The 22,449-nt window shown below is 34.4% G+C and overlaps 1 protein-coding gene across 3 annotated transcripts in view; it reads right to left on the bottom strand.

The window, feature by feature from the left end:
* Positions 1-22,449, bottom strand: part of LOC110111593 (DNA mismatch repair protein MSH1, mitochondrial) — a 145,440-nt gene that overhangs the window by 103,719 nt on the left and 19,272 nt on the right. For 2 of the 3 annotated variants that reach the window (XM_020843524.2, XM_020843528.2), the window contains 2 exons: positions 16,566-16,630; positions 13,039-13,124 (listed from right to left, as the gene is read on the bottom strand). In XM_020843524.2, coding sequence (XP_020699183.1) covers positions 13,039-13,124; positions 16,566-16,630 — 151 coding nt within the window. Of the gene's footprint in view, positions 1-13,038; positions 13,125-16,565; positions 16,631-22,449 lie in introns of those variants that run through there. The other variant, XM_020843530.2, reaches the window with a different exon arrangement.

The raw sequence follows: 22,449 nt of genomic DNA, 5'->3' as shown, positions 1-22,449 counted from the left end.
TTAAAACTCACTGGTCATGCATTAACATGGTGGAAGAACCTTCAAAATAATAGACTAAGGCGGGGAAAAGAAAAAATCCAAAATTGGGATAGGATGAAAGAAAAAATGAGAAGAAAGTTTTTGCCTTCAAATCACTCATGAACCATATTCCAAAAATTTAACAACCTTCATCAAGGAAATCAAACAGTTGAAGAATACACTGAAACCTTGTAGGTGCGAGATGAGTGGTCGTCATTCTGTATGTGCCTCCGGTGCTGCTACTCCTGGCTCCATTCTCCAAATTCTTTAGATTTTCCACCAATTAGGCCAACCTCATGGCCTCCCCCAAGTCACGGGGCATTAAGACCTTCACTACTGCTCGGATCTCCGCCTGCAGCCCTTTCATGAAATTTTCCTCCAACACTATATCTGAGAGTCGCTCCACCCTGCTAGCTAGGTTCTCAAACTGCTCCCGGTAATATACTATTGATCCCTCCTGTGTCCGAACAAAGAACTGCTCATAGAAGTCTTCTCCCCGATCGGTTTGAAAACGCTCTATTATGCAGTTTTTAAATTCCCTCTAGTCCTGATCGGCCTCCTCTGGTCTCTCCACTAAAACCATGATAGGGCTTTCCCTTCCAACTTCCAAGCATAATCCGGCTGCAGTCAGCTTCTCTTCCTCCATCAGTTCATTGACGGCGAAGTATCGCTCCACCTTGTAAATCCACCCATACGCATCTTCTCCTTTGAATATGGGCATCTTCAACTTCCTCACCTTTTAACCCGCCCCATTGCCCCGGATTCTTCAAGAGTTTCCCCTCTCCCAAGTGCTAGGTGCACCCCAAGTTTCCCAGTTTTCTCTTACCCTGTCAAAGCCCAAACCAAACCCCCTTCAAAATCCCCCCCTTCTTTCTTCAAAATCAATGCCTCGGCGATCATAGTACCCCTCCTGGCATTCCCCATATCCGCCTCCTCTTTCTCCCCTCTGGACAGACTTCATGATGCGAGCAAAAATTTGGGAGAGGGCCCCAAATTTTTGCTATAAAAATAGACTCTTCCTAGGAACTAGAAGATTACAAGAAATACTCAAATTTAGACAAAATATAACTTTCAAAACAAAACACAAACTTCACTTTTATAAAATAAAATGACTTACAAACGACACATACAAATGACGCATACAAACTTTGACATAAAACCCTAAACTTGCATTCCTTGAGACGAAAGATACTGATGGCATCGATCTTGCGGAGAGAAGAAGGGGATTAGAAGCCAAGACGAAAGGAAGGAGAAGCTCGCAAGTTTTCCTAGAAGGAAGAAGAAGAGAAATTGGACAAAGCTCGCAAGCTTTTCCAACAAACCCGCAGGTTATGGCTTCCAAAAATCACATCATATCTCTCCTTTTTTAACATAAAACATCTCCTATTTATAAGACCAAAGAGGGCAGCCAAATAGCCCTTTAAAAACACTAATTAAACCTATTAAATTTAGGAAAATGAAAGGCCAACAGCCACTAAACATCAGCCCCCATTCGGTACAGCAAAACAGAGAAGAGAGGCGACAAGAACCAAGCAGAAAAGCCACGGGAACCAAGCAGCCAGCCGCAGAACCAAGCAGCCATCCACGGGAACCAAAGGGGCAAATCACAAGAAAGTCACCCAGCACAGGAATACGAGAAGACAAGGGGGAGGAGAAGAGGTAAGTGGGTAAACCAACGGGGCAGCAAATGGGGGAATGAACCTCAATTTATGAGCTAAAAAAGGCTCTGTACTAGACATTAATAAGCTTATTCTAGTAGAGGACCTAGAAGCTTCCAAATTTAAAATCCAACTTGTTTTGAACCCCCCCCCCCCCCATCAACCCCCCCCCCCCCCCCTTTGCCTACATCAGATTCTCCTCCAGTTGAAAGAATTCATCTCCTGATGAAGCTTGAGTTTACATTGAACTTGTCCTGAGGCTTCCGAAGACTGATTGCATGGACCATGACTCATGAGTCAAAAACAAAACTTACATGACAACTGATATTACTCACTAAGACACACACGACAAACCGGGATTTGCTAACCTGGCTCTGATACTAAATTTGATGCGAGCAAAAATTTGGGAGAGGGCCCCAAATTTTTGCTAGAAAAAGAGACTCTTCCTAGGAACTAAAAGATTACAATAAATACTCAAATTTAGACAAAATATGACTTTCAAAACAAAACACAAACTCCACTTTTATAAAATAAAATGACTTACAAACGACACATACAAATGACGCATTCAAACTTTGACATAAAATCCTAAACTTGCATTCCTTGAGACGAAAGATACTGATGGAGTTGATCTTGCGGAGAGAAGAAGGGGATTAGAAGCCAAGACGAAAGGAAGGAGAAGCTCGCAAGCTTTCCTAGAAGGAAGAAGAAGAGAAATTGGACAAAGCTCGCAAGCTTTTCCAACAAACCCGCAAGTTATGGCTTCCAAAAATCACATCATATCTCTCCTTTTTTTAACATAAAACATCTCTTATTTATAAGACCAAAGAGGGCAGCCAAACAGCCCTTTAAAACCACTAATTAAACCTATTAAATTTAGGGAAATGAAAGGCCAACAACCACTAAACATCAGCCCCCATTCGGTACAGCAAAACAGAGAAGAGAGGCCATGGGAACCAAGCAGAAAAGCCACGGGAACCAAGCAGAAAGCCGCAGGAACCAAGCAGCCAGCCACAGAACCAAGCAGCCATCCACGGGAACCAAAGGGCAAACTACGGGAAAGTCACCCAGCACAAGAAAACAAGAAGACAATGGGGAGGAGAAGAGGTAAGTGGAGAAACCAAAGGGGCAGCAAACGGGGGAATGAACCTCAATTTATGAGCTAAAAAAGACTCTCAACTAGACATTAATGAGCTGATTCTAGTAGAGGACCTAGAAGCTTCCAAATTTAAAATCCAACTTGTTTTGACCCCCCCCCCCCACCACCTTGCCTCAACCCCCCCCCCCCCACCACCTTGCCTACATCACTCCAGATGGGGTCTTCTTCCCTCTCCTTCCATGATTTCCACCTCATCTTCCTCCCTACGAATTTCAGAATTCGTACATTTTTCCTCCTTCCCTTTTGCCACTAAAGTTGCCGCTTGGTTTTGAATTTCCAGCATTTTTTCATCATCTCTCGAAGATCAGTGACCTGACCTTCCATTGAAGATATCCTTTCCTCCACCGTAGTTTTGATTTGATTCATCTCCCCTTCAAGTTTTTCCTCCAAGGCATCCACTTTTTTGGCCGCCATCACAATCCGGAGTTTGTAGATTTACAAAAACAGGATTTGAAAAGAAAAACAGTAACTTCTTCCTATTTGGAGCGAAAAAAACTGCTGCTGTAATCCGTTGAAATCAACCCTCCATCGGTCCCGAGACTTGCTCTAATACCAATTTGATAGGAAATACTTGAGTTCGCAAGCAACCCTAAGGGAATACTTGAGTTGGCAAGCAAGCCTATCACTAACTGGAGAGAAAACAGTGAGAATAGAGAAAACATCTGGGCGTAATCAGCCCCAAAAATAGTAAAATAGCAATAACGAAACAGCAAACTAACAATAAAGCAAGATACAAGTGATCCTCTATTCGAGAGGATGATCGTTCTCTCCCAATCTCTAGACACAAGGTCTAGAGCCCTCAAACTCCAAGAAACTCAAATCTAAGCATGCCTCTCCCTTCCCCCTACCTCTCCTATTTATAAGCTCTCCACTGCCCACCCTTTTCCTAAAAAAACAATATTCAAATAAATTTAAATCCATGAGGTCCCACATATAGGCGGCAAGCTTAATTAGGTAGGAGTCAAATCTAAGCATGCCTCTCCCTTCCCCCTACCTCTCCTATTTATAAGCTCTCCACTGCCCACCCTTTTCCTAAAAAAACAATATTCAAATAAATTTAAATCTATGAGGTCCCACATATAGGCGGCAAGCTTAATTAGGTAGGAGGGAGGCCGTTTTGAACCGCCTCCTGTAGTAAATTGCCCGCCCAGGTGGGGCCGGTTGAGGCGGTTCTTTCTGAACCGCCTTAGGCGGTTCCACAAGAACCGCCATATCAAAATCCCATCCTCCTCATGGACTGAAGTTGACAAGACTTTAGCCCAATTACAAACATCGGCACAATAAACTTAAAATAATTTATTTTACATTACATTGCATAATGCCCTCAAAGCCATAAACAAAAAAAAATTCAAATGCAAACTCATGATACTGAATTTACAAAGCAAAACCACAAATGCTAATCATAGACCCAATCTTCTACATACAGGGGATAGACTTGCTAAGAACTGCAATGAGATGTACTTCCAAAGAGAAATTAAATGAAATCTAAGTCAGAGACCCAATCCTCTGCAAGCAAGCTGAATTGAAAAGATCCAAACCAACCAAGTGAAAATAATTCAAATACCCCTATGATGGAAATGCTCATTGCACATGATAATCGGAAGGGCCCATTTTTAAAATCAAATTTCAAAATTGCAAATAAAAATACTTTATGTCACTACAATGTCACCTTGATGATGGCTGTATTAACAAAAAAATCTCAACCATATGGGATCCTATTCTCAAAATGCACCAACTCCAAAATACAATATTTCGTGCCCAAATTCTAACAGAAGTATGAAAATTCAAAAAACAAAATTGTAAAATAGAAACAACTTCAAGCAACATTCATCTCTCCAAGCTTGAAGTAATAATCCATTCAACCTCCAAAATAGTTTCTCAAAGATTAAAAATTTTGAGATAATCATAGCTTATAAATAGTAAACATCATATCAAGTGTAATGTTATAATCACTCTCAAAAAATCCCATGCTAACAAGGAAATAACACGTGCTCTAACTAAGTGATTTTGTTGTCAAATGAGTGAAATGACTACCCTAAATAAAGGTTATGATTACAGCACTCTAACTATGAGGTTTTATCACAAAATGACATCATAAAACTACGATCAAAGCCAAAGTCATGATACTTCCTAATGGCATAACCTCTTGAGTTGATTAAAGTTATGCCCTTAGACAAATATCCATCCCAAGTCTAAAAGGCCCCCTTTGGGTGAAAAAACTAATAAAATCCAACAAGGATCCTTCAATTAATTAGGTCAACTTCTTCTGATGACTAAGTAGACCATGTCCACAGCAACAACGACAATAGATCTAGGATTGTCAAAATAAGTTTTCGAATTGGGTTTGGGTCCAACCCGAAACTGACCCGATTAGACAAACAAGTCAAAAATCCAGACCCAAACTTAACCCGCCTCAAACTTGGTTTGACCCGACCCAACCCGCTAACCAACATGGCCGTGAGCGGGCAAGGCTGCGAGGTAACAACTCGCGAGCGGGCAAGAGCATACGGGTAGGCCAGCAAGCCAGGGTGCACAGGAGAGCGCAGAAGCGTGTGCGGGCAAGAGAGTGGGTGCAGGCACGAGCAAGGGTTTAAATGCTAGAGCAGGTGCAAGCGCGAGAGAAGGTGTGCGTGGAGGGCGTGCGCGTGCTAGCGCTACCCGGATTAGTTCCAAGTTGATTTTGGATTTTCGAGTTAAACCCGAACTCGACCCAATTTCGCAATTTGATCAATATTTGAATTACAACCCTTTTTCTAAATGCGTTGACTCAAATCCATAATTTTCATGTCTATTTTTTGGATTGTATCAAATATTGGCACGCCTAAATAGATATATATGATCTTGTTTGGTTTGTCATTATTCTCCCACCACCCGCTTTAAGCAAAAGGAATAAATTTTCTTTATCCTAAAATCAAACATATGTAACTATATGCCAAGCAATTAGCGTCTGAAGTTACAACCATTTCTATTTCATTTTTCATTTTTCATTTTTATTTAACATGCTCTGGTACATTGATTCCTCAGTCAGTACCATACAAGGTTAAACTCCTATAATGTAAATGCGTGTACCTTTTCCATCTTTTAATTCTTTCATTTCAATTAAATCATCATTAAGTATTTCATTTCTTTTATATTTTATAGTAATCGGATTAGTCATTTTATTCATAAAGCGGATAATTTACATTTCCATTTCTATTCATATAATCTTCATTACTCACTTTATTTTCCTTCGTTCTTCCAACTCTCGAGCTTGATAAAGGCTTCAAATTATTCTTCTTAGTTCACTTATGAAAATCTTTCATTGTTCAAAATTACACAAATTACTTCAACCATTTCAAAAGATGACTTTTGGCTATTTGATCAACATTATATAATATTAAATGGCTTAATTCCTTCCACAATCTCAATTGCACTTTCTACATTTATCTTCGAGCAATTATTAGGTCCTTTCACTGGATGTAGAGGAAGGTTCGGTTTTAGGCAAAAATAGGTCAAAAAGTGCAAATACCGAGTTTTTTGAAAAACTCGGTATTTTTTCAAAAAACTCGATATTTTTTCAAAAAACTCAGTATTTGCACTTTTTTAGGCAAAACCGAACCTTCCTCTAGGTCCTTGCACCGGACCAAATAAAAGTTCTTTATCTTCTAACATAATATGTAATTAAATTCATCTCAATTAGGTAATTACCTCAATAAATCCTTCCTTTATCTAGATGAACTTTCCTTCATTGATTGAATCAAGGCTTGCCGTTTGAATTCAATAATATATTATTCCTTCAATTATAGAAATAAAATTTTATATAAATTTCAATAACTAAATTGCTGATGTAGGCAAGGAATAGGTCAAAACAAGTTGAGTTGAAATTTTTGTAAAGTTCTAATTGAATCAGCTCATTAATGAGCCTTTTCTTATGTTTCAAGCTCATAAATGCTTTCCTCTACTAGATATCAGCTCATTAATGTCTAGTAGAGAGCCTTTTTAGCTCATAAATTGAGGTTCATTTCCCCATTTGTTGTCCCTTTGGTTCTCGTGGTTGGTTCCTTGGTTCTCGTGCCTTGGCTCCTTGGTTCCCACGGTTGGCTCTTGGATTTCCGTGCCTTGGCACCTTGGTTCTTGCGGCTGCCTCTTCGGTTCCTGGCTGAGCTGTTTCCCGTGAGTGTATGGGGGCTTTTCCGTGGCTTTGGAGCTTCATTTCATGGAGTTAACTGTTGGCTTTTCATATTCCCTATTTAAATAAGCATTTAAATTAATGTTGTGGCTATTTGTATTCCCCTCTCATGCCTATATATAGGGATGATTTGTGTATGTTTAAGTAATGTTAAGTGACAATGTGATTTTTGGAAGCTATAACATGCGGGTTTGCTTGGAAAAGCTTGCGAGCTTGTTTCATTCTCCTTCTCATCTCCTCTTTGGAAATCTTGCGAGCTCTTTCCACCCTTCGTCTCGGCTTCTAACCTCTTTCGTCTCTCCGCAAGTGACCACCTCACCTGTATCCCTCTTCTCAAAAGTAAGCAAGTTTAGGGTGCTTGTTAGAGTCTTTGTTTGTAAGTCGTTTAATTTTAAGAGTTGTAAGTCTTTATTTATAAAAGTGTTCGTTTATATGAAATGTAAGAGTTTGTTCTAAAATTTCTAAGTTATCTCTTCTTTTTGGGTATTTTGTGTCTTCTTTTATACAAGAAGTTGTTTTTGTTTTTGTGATCAAAAATTTGGGTCCCTCACCCAAATTTTTTATTGCATTAATTGCTTACTTCTTTCTCCATCCTCAAAAATAGAAGAAACTTCAAAAACTCCAACTTCATTTCTCTTCTTCTTCCAAACTTTTTTTCACTGTACTAAATTTAGATACTACCACTTTCTTAGGTTTTCATCATGAAAGATACTGCCAAATAAAATGAAAAATAAATGAACTTACCATCTTTCTGCTTCTCTTTCCTCTCAGTTAGTTTTCTCTCCTCCATTGTTTTCAGTCCGTTTCATTCCATTGGAGCGAGTGAAATGGACATATCTCTCATGATCAGGTGTCACTCTTTTTTCTTCCTTCATGAGATTTCTCACTCAACGGCACAATTCGACCCCGCCTGGAGGTTTACGCACATGGGCAGCTCATTCGTTCAAGCTCTGCTTCACCCGCATTCGAAAAAAAAAATGGTTTAGAAGAACCGGCTGGACCAGTTCTTACAAATGTATCAGGCACAATTGTATTGTAGAACCGTCTGCATTTCTACTAAAAAAATATTAGGTTTATAGGTGTGTATAGTTAGAAAGTATTAAAAATGACATTTTTTATTAGTTTTAAATGAGAATTTGATTCTGAATAGAACACAATGAAGAAAAAAGATTCATGTAGCCAACATCACGCAATGGAATAAAGGCTTGTTGTTATTGTTGTGTTTGAGATATATATATCGCCTAAGAATTTCACTTCTAATTCCTGGAACCATTAGCTGCAAAAACATAGGCCGAACAAAGAGCTAGTGGATGGAGGAGAGCTAAGTTTTAAGGTTAAAAGTTGATCTTTCATAATTTCTTCTGCAAATCTGAGTTTGGATTAAGATTTGATAAGCATAAATGCTTGTACGGGGATAAATCCTTGAGTTGTTATTTTGAGGTTATTTAAGTTAGATTTATGTTGTTAACTAGGAATTGATTTAAATTAACAAAATTAATATTTTTATCATATAATATATATATATATATATATACACTTAACTTAGTATTATGCTTCTCTTTTAATGGCCAACATTCGGCACCATATAGCATTGCAAGCCTCACTACCATCTTATAGAATTTTCCCTTAAGTTTGAGAGGGTTATGTCTATCACACAACAAGCCCGATGCATTCCTCCACTTCAACCATCCAACTTGAATTATGCTGATAATATCCCCATCTATTTCACCATCACTCTGAACAATAGATCCAAGATATCAAAAGCGTGTACTATTATTAATAACTTGATCGCCCAAAGTCACAATCCCTTCACTATGACTATTACTACTAAAATTACATTCCATATATTCCATTTTAGATCTACTAAAGCGAAAATCTTTAGACTCTAAAGTTGACCTCCATAATTCAAGTTTACCTTCAACTCCCTCTCTAGTCTTATCAACAAGAAGAATAAAAGTAAGAAAATATTTTTTAACTATACTCCATTGTTGGTGACGAAATATTCGATATTTAATTTAAGGAGAAAATTTATTTTAGGCCTCATGTGTGTGAATTCCTACAATTACATTGGACTGTTTTGTTCGTGCTTGTAAATGTTTTTTTTATATTGGGTATGTTTATAGTATCTAATGGTATCAAAAATTCTAACACATAGCACATGTTCACCAGTGAAAATATTTGCCTTTCATGTCCATATTGAGCAGGTCTTATGGCCAACCATGAATATTTAACAATTTATATGTTACAAAACCTATTGCAAATTTACGCCATATTTATAGGTTGATCCTGATTAACAATGTGTGTACATATAAAAGTTATGTATAGTTTAAATACTTATGATACTTCTACCAAAAGAGAAAGTCCATTAAAGATTATATCGTGTGGGGTAGGTTGGCGGATTATAATAACTTGCACAAGGCAAAAGTTATTTTAAGATAAGCCTTAATGAAGGCTAAAAGGGGGGTCCCAACTTTGAGGGGTCATTCGATAACTTTTATATTGGAGTAAATCCAACCCTTAATGAATATTATGCGCCAACCCTTATCAATGAATATTATGCGCCAACCCTTATCAATGAATATTATGGGCCAACGGGTTACATGATTATATTATATATAAATGTGGCAAAATGTAAACAGGTATTATTTGACATTTCTAAGACAATATGATGTAGAACTATATATGAAAGTGATGTTGATTTGAAAATTACGCGTGCTTGAATAGAGCATAACAATTTATTAACTCACGATGAACTTAAGCAATGACTTCACCATTCAAAGGGCAATCAAGTTTACGAAAACAATCACATGCTAATGGGAGGACCATTAAAAAACAGATTAATTAATAGCATGCTAACGTGGTGTATTAGAGACAATCCCTAATTAACAAATAGATTAGTCAATACAAAGGCTCACTCACACAACGCTCTTGATGTAGGCTAAGCGGATAAGTTTTCATAAGAAAATGATGCCACGATTGAGGAGGGATCAAAAAGATACAAGGGGGGAAGAGTTTACCCGCACGGAAGAAGATACTACGCTATGGCGAAGTCGTTTGGCTTCCTATGTGGAAAGGACAGCAATACGAACCCTCTTGCACACCTAAACAACACTCTAATGTCTCCAGAAATTCTGGAAAGCAACTATATAGGCACCAAATCCTGGAACAACCAGTAGTGGTGCTGGAAAATGGGCTGATCCTGTATTTCAGCAGTAAGCGGCTGTCTTTGTGATGATTTGGGAGGGAAACAACAAGCTCCTAGCATGAAATTGAGGGGCAGCAAGCACTAATTGATTAGGGGGCTGATTTGGGACCTTAGTGGGGTTGTCAACGATAGCTTACTAGTTAAGGAAAGAGGAATTAATTCAGATTTCCAATCAATATTCAAATTTGCTGATGCGGATATCCTTCCAAACATAGCTCAACAATTTAGGAAAGGAATTCAAGGCTTGTAGGAGAATTCGAATTTGAATTCAAATTCCCAAAATTAACGCTAGGCTAATTTAGGAAGGGGAATTAATTGGGATCTCCAATTAATATCAAATTGATTGATTAGGATATCATTCCAAACATAGCCCAACAATTTGGGAAAGGATTTCAAGGCTTTAGGAGATTTCAAATTTAAATTTCAGATTTTTCAAACTAAAACTAGGCTAATTTAGGAAGGGGAATTAATTGGGATCTCCAATTAATATTCAAAATGATTGATTAGGATATCTTTCCAAACATAACCCAATAATTTGGAAAGGGATTTCAAGGCTTTAGGAGGTTTCGAATTTGAATTTTAGATTTTTTTTAATTAATACTAGGCTAATTTAGGAAGGGAAATTAATTGGGATCTCCAATTAATATTCAAATTGATTGAATGGGAAATATTTCCGAACATAACCCGATAATTTGGGAAAGGATTTAAAGGCTTTAGGATATTTCAAATTTGAATTTCAGATTTTCCAAAATTAACGCTAAGCTAATTTAAGAAAATATTAGATGATTAATTTGAAATTTTCAAGGGAACGGGAAGAAGGGGTCATGATGGTTTCAGCCATGCGAACAAGGAGGTAGTCGGCGGCTATGAAGAGGGGGGAAAGGAGAGGTTTTGCATAGTCAAGGTTAGGAGGAGAAAGGAAGTGGTCGGTTGGAGCATTGGAAGGAGATGACGGTGGTGGCAAGCTCAATGGGGGTGGAGGCGGAGATAAACCGTGAGCCCGGATGCTTCCTGCGGCTGACAGGTCTTGCTTTGCCCTCACCTAGGGACTTCACATAAGCTCTCACAAGAACTCTCAAGGCTCTCAAACACACCTAGACACAAAGTGCAAAAATTTTCATTCATAATAACCATCATCCTCCCAAGCAGGAAGGCCTATAAATATACAAAATACAATAAAGCATCAAAAGACAAATGTGTCTCCTAGGGTCACATAAATCTACTCCCTCAAGTGAGGGTAAAAATGAAAAATTACACATAATAAATCAAATACAAATAAATGCTCAGAAATACAATAATCCGATCGTAGTCCTAGATCCCAAGCCGTACCTCTGATAAACTTTCCAAAGTCGGATGCCCTCATCACTATAACAAGTAAGAATGACAACAAAAAATAAAAGGAATTGGTATTTAGATACTAGTATCTAACATGATACACTAAATGATTGGATATTAAACAATCGCCATTCATTCCTTTCATACACTCATGGTTATTGCTTATTATTGTATCCTTATACATGTTCATTTGTTAAATCATGTCTTAATTTGATATATATTACACTAAGCTCGTTATTTCTAATGTTACGGATACTCATATCAACTTAAAAACCAACATAACTGTTATCCCCCTTTTTGTTATATTTTGAACTCTAAATTAGAGTGGCTAGTCCCACTGAGTTTTTTAACTGACCAAATATTTATATGATTCTTTTTCAATTGAAGAAAGAAGCGGGTTGAGCCATAATAAGGTGACAAAATTTTGTCCATCGTCTTAGTGTTTTGATGTCTAGTTTTGGGTGTATCAAAGAAGAAGAATGGATATGTTGTAAATTAGACATCTGGTATGTATTAATTATAGATGAGATTTGTTAGAAGCTTTATAGTTCAATGTGGCATTTAAATTGTGAATGAGTATAAATGATTATAATGGATCTAATAGATGATTATTTAAAAAAAAAATCTAATTTGTGACAATAAAGTTGAAAAGATTTTCTACCTACTCAACCCTATTTGCTGAAAAACAAGATGAGCGACAAAGGGAAATGTGCCTGGTCGGGTTGCTCGTCCATCACGTCTTATGCTTGATCATAAGGGGTCAAAATGAGGCTTGACAAATGCCATTAGAAACTCAAAAGACAAAAAGCATAATAATCCTTTCAACAAATTACATAAAAGAGAAAATAAACATGGATCCGAAGCAACTAGCTTGCAATTCTTCTTATGGCCATAAATTTAGAAGCTTACATCAACAACAAACTTAAAGAATTATTATCAAGATGTCACTGAATGGCAGGGCTTGGAATGAGAAAAGGAAGTGAAAACCTTAATACTCAAAATTGTAAATATTCAGATTTGACTTCTTATCTTCACCTTCGTTCAAGTCTTCAATTTATTTCAAGTACAAGAAAGATACAAAAATAAATTCTCATATGTTAACCAATTTAAATGGTATATTTATTCCTTCAGATACATTCCCTGTTAAGCAAAGCCCAACTCTACTTGGGTCCTCCATTTCTCATAAAGAACCTTAGCATTAAAAAAGTGCCAACAACCTTAAGATCCATGTGCAGATATGAATTTGCCAATGCATAGGTATGCTAGCAGCCTAGTTGAGAATAGGCTAAATTGGATTGAAGGGGAGATTATAATTTAAAACTTAAAATGATTCATGGATTGTTAAGATTGCAACATGGATAAAGGACCGTACATCTATGACGCACACTTGTCAAAACAAGATGAAATCATAATAGCTTGCTAATCAAGATGGTAAAGGCTTAGCAAACAAATAATATAAGAAAAAACATAATATCTAAAAGACATATAAGGTTACCAATTACAGGCATCGGTTCTGGGAAATCAACATCATGATCAGCCCCAGAGAGCCCAAAGACATATGGGCTACCAGGGTGTGCATGGCTGCATAAGAGAGAAGTAACTTATCAGAACATTAATATAAAAGCACTGCAGTGTTTTCTTTCTTTTTGAGTAAATACCAATAATTAATTTCATGTAACGCTAGTCTGCTTCGCAGAAAAGCCTGTTGGGAAATGAAATAATACCCAGAAATAAGTTAAATAAAATTGGTATACCAACAAAGTCAATTCTCACGTTTTGTGAAGGAAACGCAGACTATTCTACAACTCATAACTCATTTCCAAGCACTTTACAGGGGAAGAAGACAAAGGCAATTTCTGGAAAAAACAATATTTCCAGAGAGCAGATGATATAGCAATTTTCTGCTCTAATTATAGGCAATTATAATAAAGTGTATAAGAAAACAAGACATTAAAGATACCAGAAAATCATTGAGGAAAAAGATAGGTTTGTTTTCTTATAGTCAATGACCAAGCAAATTATCAAAATAAACTTATAAAGTTGACAAATAAGGATGTTTTTACCAGACCTGGAACATGCCCAAGTAACTGGCTTCAGTAATTAAACTTTTTTTTTATTTTTTTTAGAAATTAGACTAACTATATTAGTTAAGTTAATTATATGTTAATAAGAATAATTAGGAATTAAAAAGTTATAAATAAAATCACTAAGATCTCAAAAATATTAAATAATTTTGATAATTTTCTATGGTTTAACTAACTGATTTAACAACTAAACCAATAATTCTTGGTCATTATCAAAGCTAGTTAGTGACAAATTATAACTTAAATGATTATCATTAAGCTTTATTATTACTTAATTAAAATAATTGCTACTGGCAGAATAAAAGAGGTTTCAAGCATTATAAGGAAGGGAATTCAGGATTCAAGTGGCATATAACAAGAAAGTTTTAAGGTGATTTACAAACGTAAAAAGCTGCGAGAAGTAAGAATTGAGGAGGCAACTCATCACGTTGGTAAGATAATGCAAATGCCTAATTCAGGATGCAAATTATTTAGTCTGTTTGCATTATATTTGCATTCGAGCTAAAGAATCAAATGCATTAGAAAATTCTCATATTGAATAATGAACGTTCACAGCATAGTATTCACGTCCAAACAATCCAGCATAGATTTTAAACATTCAAGAATTAAGTATCTGACGATTATAAAGTTTCACTAATTGATAAAATTTTTAAAAGTAAAGCAATGGGTTATCTACCATGTTCCTTTCTATGCATGTATTGTATTACTTATTATTTTAAATAATTATGAAACATTAAATTATAAATTAGATACATGGATCAAAAACTGCTAATCCTAAGGAATCTCATGTTAGCTGATGGGTGGCAATAATATGTTATGATACACGCACAGGTAGGGCAATAGGGCAACAGGGACCCCAATTAAAGCATTAGAACCTCAATGCAGTTCAATAATGATATCATTGGGTGTTGCATGGGCTCTATTGAACATGATGATAAAGCCTTAAGGGCTAAGTAATGTTATGATAATACGTCAGAAAACCTAAACATCTAGACAGAACATATTCCTAGGCTTAAGAAAAAATGGAATGTGAAAATAAAATAATTATTAAAAAGAATATGTAATTAACAAATTAAAGATTAGTCATTTAAATCCGTAACAGACAAGATATTATTCTATATATGACATTTTGACAAGTATTCTGCTATTACTAATTATGTAAACATATGTTTTAAACGGCTTATGAAATTTTATGTTTGGAATACAAATGATATTTAGTTATAAATTTTGTTCTGTTATAAATACATTCATATTTTTCATTATTTTTTATACTTAAATTCTGTATTAGAATTGCATATCTTTTTAAGCCTCATAGCTCATCAAAATTTTATTCTAACAATTTTTCAGGAAAGAGCAAGAATAAGATAGAGGCACAGTAGAATCAAAGTCAATTTAAAACTTATATTTTGTTGTATAGCTCTGTATAAGATGGGTCTTGAGCTGAGGAATGTAGGATATTTGTTATGAAAATATTTTTGGGTTGGTTGCTCAATATGTATGCACAACTTATAAATAGAATATTTGGAATGCTTTTGCTTCATTGATGAATGCGATGAATTAAGTCATGAAAAATATTAAAATATTTATGAATTTAGAGTGAAAGATAAATTGTATGTTTTTCTTTGTTGCGTCCCACGTTGATTGGTAAGAGGGTCAGCGTGGGATGTCACACCTCCGACCACCAATTCAACTTTCTTCAAAGTTTAATGCCGCAAAAACTTTTTTGTTTTGTTTGATAGCTCTCTACGAACAATAAGAATAGTGCTCCATAAGTTAATGCAAATAATATTTTGATTAGCCTCCATTAATCATAATAGTTGGATCTAGTATGATAAATTACTTGATTAATTATTCAAAATAATTTGTCATTTATTATTTAATTAACCTAATTATAGAATAATTAAATTTTAGTAAATATGTTCAAGATTTAATCAATACTTAACAATGATAATTAAGCCAAAGGCAATTACTTAATAAATCAATTAGCCAAGTAATAGAGAATTATGAAATTATTCAAGTTAATCATGAAAAAATTTAAGATTATAATTAAATTATTTTTTTTCCTTAAAATTTACTCATCACAATCAATATTGGAAGCAGTAACTAACCCTTAAATAACTGAAGTAAATGTCAAATCTAGTCAGAGATTATTTAAAGTTTAATCATGATAATTTATATTTTAGTAATAAATAATTCTTATTATTTGAAATGGTATAACAAAGTTATCAATTAATAAAGTAAATATTAAGAAATTTTGAATTTTACCAATTATATATATATTACTTACAATGTTTATTAACCTAAGAAGTCAATTAAATTGAGATTAGAATGACAATTTCACTTAATTAGGGTATAAATAAAACATAATTAGAATAATTTTAACTTAAATTAATTAATTATGTATGAAATACTAATTTATGCTATTAAATATGGATGATTTCTAGTTTTATTTTTCAATTTCGAACGAAGTTTCTATTTTTTGTTATGAAACAAAAAATAAGGAGAACACCAAAACATGTTTTAGTTTTTTAAAAAAAGGAAACAAAACTAACCCAAGCATGACCATTCAGTAAAGTAGGCAGGTGTGCATCACAGAAATAACCATTAAGGCATTCACAATGAAGACATGTCAAATGAAAAGAATTTAAATCATGCATAAACCATACAGAAAATATTAGTGCAGCTGCGAGAAACTAGTCTGAATTTCAATGGTTAATAAATCCTAAAAAGAGGAAAATAGAGACAATGTCTACACAACAAACCCTAGAAAGAGAGCATAATTCAACATATTACTTGGGATAAAATAAATTTTTCTTCGTTAGTTATCCTAGCTACAAATAGACTGCACTTTTTAACTTCGAAAATATATGAAAATCATAAAGGTAGAATGACTTTTTTCACTCAAGGAGAAACAAAGTAATCACTGACAAACAATTACCCAGATATAAATCGACCTTTACGTGAACGAGCTTGTATGGGAGCCTGCACCTCCTCAACGATGCACTGAAAAATAACTTACATCACCATAATAAATCATGAATAGTCGGAGTAAAAGGGGGCACAAAATTATGGGAGTAACTTCACTGAATACATCCATGGGACTAGGAAAGGGTAAACTAGTCACTAACGTAATATATCAACATCATCAAAAACAAATAACATGTCATTGAGCATGACGAATTCATTCATTGCAGAGTATGACAAGCGACATGGGTTCTTGTCACCACATTGAATGTATAATTAGCAATCTATGGTAAGGAAAAGACACCAACTTAAACACTTGGAAGAGGGTTCAACATTAGTGCTTCATTGTTAATATGACAAGTTCACTTGTTATTCTTTTCTTAGTGGAGGTAGGGATTACAAGAAAAGTAGTGGCATAAGTAACATGAGAGTTTAAATGGAACATCCGTAATCTATTACTGCAAAATCAGTTATAATTTCAAAAAGCATATTTTGCTTCAGAACAAAAATATGTCTAAAAACTACTCATCTAAAATATAAGACACATTTAAGAGTAAAAAACATTAGCGAGAGGGAATGGAGAATCTGGAAAAAAAAAATGGATGTTTTAGCATCTCCATTGCACTTACAGCTTAGCATCATGTAATAGTAAAAGCACAAACCGAAATATTGATCACCATCTGGAATTAAACTTACACAAGGCAGAGCTTCCAACAACTGAAAAAATACAAAATCACTTATTTCTCATGGATAACTTAATAGAAATTTAAGACTAAATAAAAGACATGTACTTTACAATTAACAACACTTTCATCTCCATTATCATTATTATACTTAGCCCAACTATTGGAGGTAGTTTTCTACATCCTCTTCTATGTATTCTTGTTCAGTGCAGTGTGAGGTGCCAAGTCTAATATATGCAGGTGTTTTGCAAATCTGTTGGCCATGTTACCTATGGTATACCTTCTTTTTTAAACTCTTACAGATTCTATCTATCTCCCACAATTTTCTTGTATCGGTTGTCCTCCATTAACATGCTCAAACCCAAAATCTATCTTCCACTATCATGTTTTACATAAGTTGTACTCCCATTGTCTTTGAATATTTAGTATTTCTCACTGTATACCACAGTTTTACCACACCACAATACCGACTTTAGGCCAACCAACTTTGCTAATATTGACTTATTTGTCATTCAAGTCAATAAAAGATAGCCAATAAAAAGTCAATTTATAAAATTCACTTATCATGGTGTGATCCCAAAACATGTCTTAATTTTAACAGTCAGAGTTCAAATTTTGAATTCACCATCTTCACCTCATTATTTATATAATGGATTCAAAATATTTAAATATATTACACTTAACTGTGAACTGACCTTCCAACATTAATGTTTAATCATCAATTTCGAATCCACTAAAATTACATAATCATATACTTAATCTTTGTGCAAACTATTCTAAGCTCCTTATCTTCTAACTTTTTCGTCATTACTCTATTTTTCATTGATTTCAACAGTGTCCTCATCTGTCAAACAAATATATATACAAATAGCATGCAAGAAAATACCTAATCCTGAATATCAGTTATAAGCATCTCCATATCCAATATCATAGTGCAAACCCCAATATTTATCCTAATAATACTCGTACTGCAATTGAGAATTCTTCAATCACCACATTTACTTCTAATGCTAGGCATTGCTCCATCATGCATATCATTAGTGATTTCCACAAAGCTCCGACATAAATCTTTTCTCATTAGTGCTCCTCACATCAGTTCTTGTGTATAATACCCAAAGTTTGTTAAAGTAAGTAGGAATATTTCTCAATAAAATCATCCATTATTTGTTTTCATATATGGAAAATGTCAAATTATTTTATTAGCTTTTAATTTTAATTTTGATCCTTATAGTATAATTATCTGTATTCATGTAAAAGGCATGTTATCATTTAAATGAGTTTGTTCTAAACACATAATTAAAAGTATTAGCTGTAATAATAATTAGCATTAATTTAAATAAATGATTTAATTGCTAAAGTAAATAATTCATTTTCCTATTTATGGTTACTATAGCATATCCACTTAGCTTGACATGCAATGGCTGATCTCTCGCATACTTCATCCAACGGATAGCATTAATGTATAGTGGCTTAGTGGAATTAATTATATAGTATTATAATAAAGAATGCATTTTTTAGTGGAATGGTTATATTATTATATTAGCAACACCTGTAGCCATTCTTTAATTTTATTTTTCCTTCCCATTCAAGAGACGAAGCTCTGCAAGCTGTGGGAGAACTGGAGTTGAAAGAGGCGGGTTGTGTGTGGGAATTTCAAGCTTGGTAGCTGATTTATCATGTAATGAAATTGAGGTGGGAGTTTTAAGCTTCAGAAATCTGAGATAGCAATTTCTGTAATCTTTGTGTTGAATTACAATTTTGGAATTTCTAAAATATAGCTGAAGGTGGTGGTTACTTAATTCAAGAATATTGAGAAATGAACTGGTACAGTGGTGACCAAAATTTGAAAAAGGTGTGCTGTTGAATGAGGAAGTTTAGTGAAGGTTATTTACAAAAGGAAAGAAGGTTGAGTCTAGGAGAACCAATTCCTCATGAGGTGAGATACCCAAACAAGATTATAAGAATTAGTAAATGTTTTATTATTGCACATCTTCTTGATTATGTTTATAATCACATGTATTCTAGTTGATTTTGGTTATTTTGTATGAATATGGTTGTATAAGTATGAAATTGTTTATGTAAAGGATAATCTTTAGCAATGTAAATGATTTAGTAAGCATAGAAGGGTAAATATTCATAAAGCAAAAGTAAAGCGCAACTAAAGTGCAAACAAAGGGCACCTAAAGCGCACCTAAAGGGCACCTGAAGCGCACCTAAAGGGCAACTAAAGGGCAATTAAAGGGCACCTAAAGGGAAGCTAAAGGGTAACTGAAGAGCAGCTAAAGCGCAACTATATCATCAAAAGCATATGTCATTAGCTCTAAAAAGGATGACTATATGAAAAGCGAAATAAGTTATATATGGGGGATAGGCCCGCACAAGTAAAGGCGAAAGACCTGATGAGGTAAGCCTACACTCTTAATTCTAGAAGTTGAGAAATTTGACTCAACCCTGAATGAGAGAACAACTTCCATTCTAAAAGTTGGGAAATTAGACCCAACCTTGAATTGGAAAGTTGAATGGTGCAAAAGCTTATAGCCATTCTATAACTTATTTAAAGATGTGGAATAGTTTTGGTAAGATAAATAATACTGCTAGGCACTTTCAGGCTCAATATGACATTTCAATATGTGTTTTAATTATGTTAGCATAGTTATGGTATTTCTTAATGGTTCATTATTATTTCTTATAACTTGCTTGTGTATTTCATTGAGCCAAGCTCATTAGCAGTGGTTGTACTGCAGGAAAGGGGAAGGAGCCCTTGGAACAATAAAAAGAGGTGACCGTTCTTTTGATGTAAGTATGTTTTGGGGTGCAAGAGATCTAAAGCGAGATCTGAATGCTAGATGTAAAGACTTTTGGGAATGTGAATGAATTTTAAAAGTTTTAGTAGAGCTCTGTATTTGTTTTAATTATGTTGAGGTTCAATAAGGTATATTACATGCTTCCTGTTGTTAAGTGTGGAGTTTGATACGTTGAAATCTTTCTCTGTTATACTTCAGTTCATGGTAGAGGGTGAGTCAAACTGGGGTGTGACATTGTGGTACCCAATCAAATATATTGTCAAAACCAAAACTACATGAAGATCAACTCCTTATAGCATTAGACAAATTTCATGGAATTTTTTGGCTTACAAAACTTTTTAATATTATTTTGAAGATTAAAAAGATGCCAGATAAGTGGAGAAGTGTGTTGGTTCCTATTTTTAAAAATAAATGTGATGCACAAAGTATGAATTACAAAAGAATTAAGTTAATGTGTCATACATTAAAATTATGGGAGAGATTATTTAAGCATATGTTACGATGTGATACCAATGTTTCTCAAATCCATTTGGATTCATGCCGGGTAGGTATATTATAGAAGCAATATAGTTCTTGAGAGGTTTGATGGAGAAGTATAGAGAGAGTCATGATGATCTACATATGACATTTATGATTTAGTGAAAGTATATGATAAAATTTCAAGAGAAGTGCTCTGGAGTGTTTTAAAAAATAAAGGATTTTATAATAATTATATTCAAGTCATTCAGGATATGTATATAGGAGTTGTTACTTGTGTTCAAATACAATATGGTTTGACTAAGATTTTTCCTATTTCAATTGGATTACATGGTTGCTTCGTTTTAAGCACATATCTTTTTGCTTTAGTCATGGATGCTCTTACTAGACATTTCTAAGAGGATATTCTAGTACATACTTTTTAGTGATGATATTCTTCTTCTTGATAAGACTAGAGACGGAGTTAAAAGAAAAGTTAAATTATATATGTCAACCTTAAAGTTTAAATGTTTTCATTTGAGTAGACTGAAAATCAAATACATGGAGTGTAATTTTAGTAGTAATAAATCTAGTAGTGAGATTATGACAATGGATGATCAAGTCATAAAACGAGTGTACATTTTAGATATCTCAGGTCTACTGTTTAATGTGATTGTAAAATATATTGGGATATTATTAGTAGAAATCAAGTTGGATGGTTGAAGTGAAGGAATGCATCAGGTATGTTGTGTGATGGAAATGTGTACCCGTCAAACTTAAGGAAAAAATTTATAAGATAGTGGTGAGACTTGCAATGCTTAATGGATAAGAATGTTGGTCATTAAAAGAGAAGCATAAAATTAAGTTAAGTTTTGAAGAGACGAGGTTGCTCAGGTAGATGAGTGGTTTTACACTTGGAGACATAATGCGAAACAAGTATATACGTGAAAAGGTTGGAGTAGATCCAATGGAAAATAAGATTTAGAGAGTCTCCTAAGATGATTTGGTCACATAAAACTTGGGTCTTTCAATGACCCCGGTTAGAACAGTATATGAATTAAATCTGATCTATATTAAGAAAGATAGAGGTAAACCTAAATAACTTGGTAGAAAGTGTTAGAAATGACCTTTTTTATTAGATTCAAATGAGAATTTAACTTAATAAGACACAATGGAGAAAAAGAATTCAGGTAGTTGTCCCCACATAGTGAGATAAAGGCTTGATATTGTTATTGTTGTATGTAATACTCCGAGCCTTTGTCGCTTAGTATAGAGGGAAGACAAAGATGAATTCCAAACCAACAACAGTCCGTTTGACTTCATTCAAAAAAACTTTGTTTGCTAATTCGCATACGTGAAAATGAAGGATTATCCAACATCACAAAGTGTCGAGAAATAAAGAGAGATAATTCCATCACTACGCATCAGGGAAGACGAAGGGCTTCTTTTACTTTATAAATCAAAAGAGGGAGAGGTAGACTATGAGAGACCAAGAGAGAAAGAGATAGAAAGAAGAGAGAACCAGAGTGAGAAAGATTAAGTGGAGATCGAGGCTGATAAAGTCGTGCTCGAGGGCCACAAATATGAGCATGAACACGAGCACTGTAACAACGAGAGGCGAGGCTTGTTCTTTTAATAAAATTATAATTTTTAGATGTTAGGGTTTTAATTGGAAGGAGAAAAATAAAAATAATTATAATTTCTTTTTCTAGAAATAATTATTAATTAATTTAAAAAAAATATCAAAGTTGAAATTTTAAATGTTTAAAAATAGAATTAGTTAATTATAATGTACATATATTTTAAAAGATAATATATAGAGAGAGATAAAGAGCGCAAAATTAATTTTATAACTAATAATTATACAAAATTTATAGTAGAGAATTTACGATTTAAGAATAACTTGTATAGAAAT

Source organism: Dendrobium catenatum, unplaced genomic scaffold (genome assembly GCF_001605985.2).
Source record: "Dendrobium catenatum unplaced genomic scaffold, ASM160598v2 fragScaff_scaffold_1417, whole genome shotgun sequence".
Taxonomy (NCBI): domain Eukaryota; kingdom Viridiplantae; phylum Streptophyta; class Magnoliopsida; order Asparagales; family Orchidaceae; genus Dendrobium; species Dendrobium catenatum.
This window is presented reverse-complemented; position numbering and strand designations above follow the sequence as displayed.